At 34.3% G+C, this 5,380-nt stretch overlaps 1 protein-coding gene across 1 annotated transcript; it reads right to left on the bottom strand.

Annotated features, from left to right (window-relative positions):
- Window positions 1-473: 473 nt before the first annotated feature.
- On the bottom strand, window positions 474-4,499 carry LOC129873801 (cation/H(+) antiporter 18-like). Its single transcript, XM_055948986.1, has 4 exons — window positions 4,201-4,499; window positions 2,761-3,214; window positions 2,121-2,665; window positions 474-1,919 (listed from the first exon to the last, which is right to left on the bottom strand). The coding sequence occupies exons 1-4, from the start codon at window positions 4,384-4,386 to the stop codon at window positions 666-668; spliced, it is 2,439 nt and encodes an 812-aa protein (XP_055804961.1). The 5' UTR covers window positions 4,387-4,499; the 3' UTR covers window positions 474-665.
- Between the last annotated feature and the right edge of the window lie 881 nt (window positions 4,500-5,380).

Below are 5,380 nucleotides of genomic sequence, written 5' to 3'. Positions count from 1 at the left end.
ATAACATACAAAATTAATACACAACATTTTTTTTTTAATGTACTCTATCAACCGATCCCTTGCTTTCATGTCGTTCTAAACTTCTAATAGTAAGGCCAACCAAATTTGTATATACTCCGTTTTCTCAAATTATTAGCTAGTACTAGTATTTTGACAACTATATATTAAGAAAAAAACTTAAAACTAATATAGTACTAGTTGTTTGTGAAATATGAGTTGACTTTATTACTTAACATAAATCAATGTAGCTGATTGCATTTATTCATTAAGGTACAACCATTCCTTTTAAGGAAAGTAAGATTATCTTGCAGTGAAGGAAAATTTCCTACTTTTGTTAGACAAAGGATATAGGCATTAATTCTGAGGAGCATCATATGATCAAAACATATTCTTTTTCGAAAAAAAAAATAGTTGAGAATATTATGCATGGAAGCACTAAATCCTGAATGGAATTCTTTCTGATTATACCCTTTGATCAGTTACATTGCCTCAAATTACATAAATGATAAGTAAAAAAGAACTTTTAATTAATTTGAATATATATGCTTTACGTTACAACAATCCCACCCAGGAATAAACGATCTAGAGGAAATAAGGAACATATGTACATAAATAACTTTCTGTTATTTGGTTAATACCTTATTTACCACTCTTTGCAAGAAAAATTAAATTTCAGTTTCTTCTTCATCATCATCATCATCTCCTTTTGCTGAATCTCCAACCCTTGATGAATCTCCAACCCTCAAAGACCTAAGTGATTCTTGAGGCAACTCGCTTCGATATTTCTGTACAACTAATACTGATGCCGTTGTTGAAATTTCACCGGAAATCAACAAATTTCCCAATGGCCCTAATTCTGGACAATCATGACTCTTTGTATCAAATGCCGAAACCAATTGTCCCTCCGACATCCTCCCAACTATAAACAAATTACACTTTTTATACGCGCGAATAGCTTCTATAGTTTCCGTGACATCCTTCACAATACTTTCCTCGAAAACAATAGAATCGTCACCGCTTGATTTTTGCTTTAGGTCCGCCAGAAAATTCTCGTCCTCTTCTGACTCCGGTCCTGGACCGGAGTTTTCCACAATGTCCACGTGGACACTCGCTCCAACGATCTCCGGGTCGATTACGAAACGGACCACATTTAATGTAATGCCAGGGTGTTCTGCGACGCGCATGCCGTAAGCGAGCGCTTCGCGGTCATCATGGCCGCCGAAAAACAAGACAAGGACCGTATAGTCAACTTCACTAGCGGACACATGAGATGCACCACCTAGCCCTCGGTCAATCAGAATGGCAACTGAACACGGTGCGTGTTCAAGGACTCTTCGATTTATGTTTCTGAGATTGCCACGTGTCGTTTCAAAATGTCCGTCGAGTCTTTGATGTTTGTGGAAGGGTAGGATTATCATCGAAACTCTTTTTCTCTCCGCGCTAGCAATTATGTCTTCGTGCATGCTTGTCATAGCGGAGATTGCTGTGGTTGGTCTTATCGACACCTTACTAAGTTGTCCGAATGTCTCAAAAGCGACAATGACTTGGTTCGATTCGCCTACTTTATCTTTATTCAATAAGGGGAGTCCGTTTTTTCGGGCCTTGTGGACCATTAGAATTGCTGAGGGTCTTTCAGTGAGTTCCAAGAGATGCATCGCGTAGACGCGGAGTCCTTCTTTCTTCTCCGTTCCTCGAGACGCTTCGATGAGATTTATGAGTGTGGGAATGTTTCTTGTGCCGTGGAAACATGTCAAGATTCGGAGTTGCTTGCTTGTGTCTTTCCTCATTATTGTTCTGTGTTTGTACTCTGTTACGGCCATTTTGGCTGGCTTATAGGTGGCTATAACTAGTGGTGTTGTCATGAATGTTGTGAAGAGTGCCATCAACACCATTATCGCAAATACTTGATCGTTCAATACCTACAAAATTAATCCAACGAAATACATAAGTTGATTGGAAATTATGTTTAAAAAAGAACGAAAAACTTTTAAGAGTGTTATCATGACATTTTATAGCTGTAAGAGCATGTCAATAAGGTGTTTTTTTTTAAAGATGTTATTTTTGAAAAGAAAAAATATCACGTAAAATGAAACAGATGATATAGTTGAAATGAAGCTTACCCCTTTATCCTTGCCAATGTTGAGAACAATGAGTTCCACTAGACCTTTAGTATTCATCAAGAAACCTAGAGCTAAGGATTCTTGAACAGACATCTTGCACCAGAGAGATACACAAACAGTACCAACAATTTTCCCAAAACATGACGTAGCTATAACTAGAACAAGAAGACCCCAAGATTGAGCTCCTTGAATTGTAGCTACATTTGTTTTCAATCCACTAGACACAAAGTATAATGGAAGGAATAACCCCGTGACTAAATCCTCTACTTTTTCCACTAGAGCACAGGCAAATGGCCCTTCTTTTGGTACCAGAACCCCAACCACAAAAGCCCCAAATAAAGCATGAATTCCAATAGCATCAGTGACAAATCCCGCGGCCAAAACAATTGCCAATGTAGCACACACATATAACTCATTCACTGGCTCTCCCTCGGGACATTGCTTTGCCATCCAATTGAATATAATTGGTGCAATTAATATGCTAAGCAGGATAAAACCTGTCCCACACAATAGGACCCACAAAGAAACAATTGGAGAGCCTGAACCTGCAACATAACAGAAGAGAATTCAAAATTTAACTATTTATATTTACAAAACTATACACTATCAAAAAAAAAAAATGTTACACCCCGTCTCTGACCTGAAAGTGCAATAGCAAGAGCTAATAGAATCCATGCTGCCACGTCATTAACCGCTGCGGCGGACATAGCCATTCGACCAACATCAGTTGTCAATAGCTTGAGTTCAGCTAAAATACGAGCTAAGACAGGGAAGGCAGTGATAGAAAGGGCAACTCCCATGAAGACTAGAAAAGGAGCTTTGTTAACCCCTGGGGCAATTGTGGATCTTAGAGCAAAAGATGTCCCAATTCCTAATACAAAAGGGAGAGTGATTCCAGCAAAGGCAATACATAGAGCTTTCTTTCCGGTTCGACGAAGAGATCTTGGGTCTAACTCAGTTCCAACGAGAAAAAGAAAAAATAGGAGGCCAAGGTTAGCCAATGTGTCCAATACTGTGAGGCTACTTGGTGGAAATATCGCGTGTAGATACTTTTCGTTGCGTCCAAGTGCGGATGGACCTAGTAAAATACCTCCCTACCAAAACAAAATAAAATTAAAAAGAGACGGATTTAGGACAGGTACAATGAAGTCACTTGATTAGCATGCATGTTGGTTTAATTGGTTTGAATTGTGCACATGTACAATACTAATTTAAAATGTATACTTATGTTAAGACGTCACTCATTTTAAATTCAATAGCTTTAAATTTTGAATTTACCTCTGACACTAAAAAATAATGATGAACTAACTAAATTATGTACCATGAATCAATAAAAGTTCTTTCATGAAACCATATAATACTATATCATTAAGATAAAAACAATTGACCGCTAATAAATATCGACTTGTACTTATCACATTGAAAATTTATCAAAAAAGTTAACATAAGTTTTTATTGTTTTAAAATTGATTCTGTCATTCATCAACCTTAACTACTCCGATCCCTTCATTTTTAATTGAAATAAAATGCAGTTTCTACAATTGATGCAGAGGGATCTGAAGAATCTCCTTTTAATATAAGTCCATGTTGCAAAGTCAATATATATGAGGTGCAATAAGTTATAAATTAATTTTGGATATTATGATTTTCATATATAAGATATATTTTCTAGACAAGATTTTCCTAACAGTCAGGTTAAAACCTACACGAGGTACGTTTAAAAAGAAACAATAAGAATAAATAATAAAATGGAGTAATATGTACGTTCTTAAGATGCACTTTAATTATTTTGTTATTAAAATAAGAAAACCCTGATTGCATGAATCGATGTGGTACCAATCACTCTACGCCAAATTCATCCTTTGAACGTGGAGGCAGCAACGATAACAATTAATTAATTTGTTAAAATATTTTCAAAGAAAAGCGTTTAATATAAAATAAACTAATTGAAGTATTCATCTAATGAAGTGAAAATTTAACATTATATTATCTTAGACCAAAAGAAGGAGAGAGCGTAAAAATTCTGGCTAGCTTAAGCTGTGAAAGAAAGAACACAACGCAAAAGAGAAGAAAAACTTACAATAATCTCAGCAACAACACGCGGTTGTCTTAGTGGGCGGAGAATATAGGCGAGAACTCGAGTGAGTACAAGCACCAAGCATATTTGTACAATCACCAGAGGGAGTGCATAATGGAGCGGATTATCCCCTTGTAGTAGTCCGCTTGAGGTAGCATGCATCGGTGACGATTCACATTTAACCGTCATGATTCGAATAAAAATAAGATAGGTTACCAGCTAAAACTTGATAGATCGTTGAGGAAAAAAAGAAAAAAAAAACTTACTCCAAAGAGTGAGGAGCTTATAAGGAAACTTGACTTGAGTAATTAAAAGAGTTGTGTCCCCTATACAGCGCCTAACTCCTGTATTTATATGGAGCCACCAAGTTTTTATTTGCCAATTATACCCTTGATAGATAAACCTAATAAATATAATAAGTCAACCATTTTATAATAATTATTTTCATCGCATTATTCTTTACCTAAGTCTCTCTCTCTGGTTTTCCTTTTCTTTTTATTAATATCTAGCATCAACTTAGATATATATTTTTCCTTCTAAAAGGATTTGTTTTCTTTAATTATTTTAAATTCCTCCATGTTTGGACCATGGAAATTGCGAGCGTGTCCCTCCCATGTTTAATTAGTCATATTTGATGTGACATATATTTTTTTTAAAATAATAAATTAAATAGTAATTTAAATTTTATCGATCTTAATTATTATATCGTCTTAATATTAAAAAAATAAATTAATAATTAATAATAAAGATAAAATAAATAAATAAAATTTAAATTAGTTTTTAAATTAATCAAGTAAAAAACGGACATCTATTATTAATATAGTAACAAGTAAAAAATAATGAACTATAAGAGTATTTGTATTAATATTCCAATATATCATGGTATTTGAGAAAGCACACACCCAACCCAAAAAATAATAACTTAGACTACAAAGATAAATATATCAAGTGTTACACTTGAATTTTCTTTTTTTATACCAACAATTTCACTCTGTAGCTTCTTCACACTCACTAAAAGAAAAAATAAAATCAATTACGCAATTCATCTCTAATTTGTTTTTGAAATTAAAATTTGTATATTTAAAATTATTATTTTTTAAAAAAATTGAATTAATTTTTTCTTCATTTAAAAGAGTTGAACAAGTGCATATAAGAGATCATAAATCGGTTATTTTGACAAACA

The sequence above is a fragment of the Solanum dulcamara genome, chromosome 11 (assembly GCF_947179165.1).
Source record: "Solanum dulcamara chromosome 11, daSolDulc1.2, whole genome shotgun sequence".
Lineage (NCBI taxonomy): Eukaryota > Viridiplantae > Streptophyta > Magnoliopsida > Solanales > Solanaceae > Solanum > Solanum dulcamara.
The sequence above is the reverse complement of the archived record's forward strand: the minus strand, read 5'-3'. Positions and strand labels throughout refer to the sequence as shown.

Excerpts from the sequence above, each read along its gene's own strand:
- LOC129873801 (XM_055948986.1), bottom strand. The coding sequence starts at position 4,386 with ATGACGGTTAAATGTGAATCGTCACCGATGCATGCTACCTCAAGCGGA. Across the intron at positions 3,215-4,200 it reads GTGTTGTTGCTGAGATTATT|GGAGGTATTTTACTAGGTCC; the intron begins GTAAGTTTTTCT and ends TTGTTTTGGTAG. Across the intron at positions 2,666-2,760 it reads TCTTGCTATTGCACTTTCAG|GTTCAGGCTCTCCAATTGTT; the intron begins GTCAGAGACGGG and ends GTTATGTTGCAG.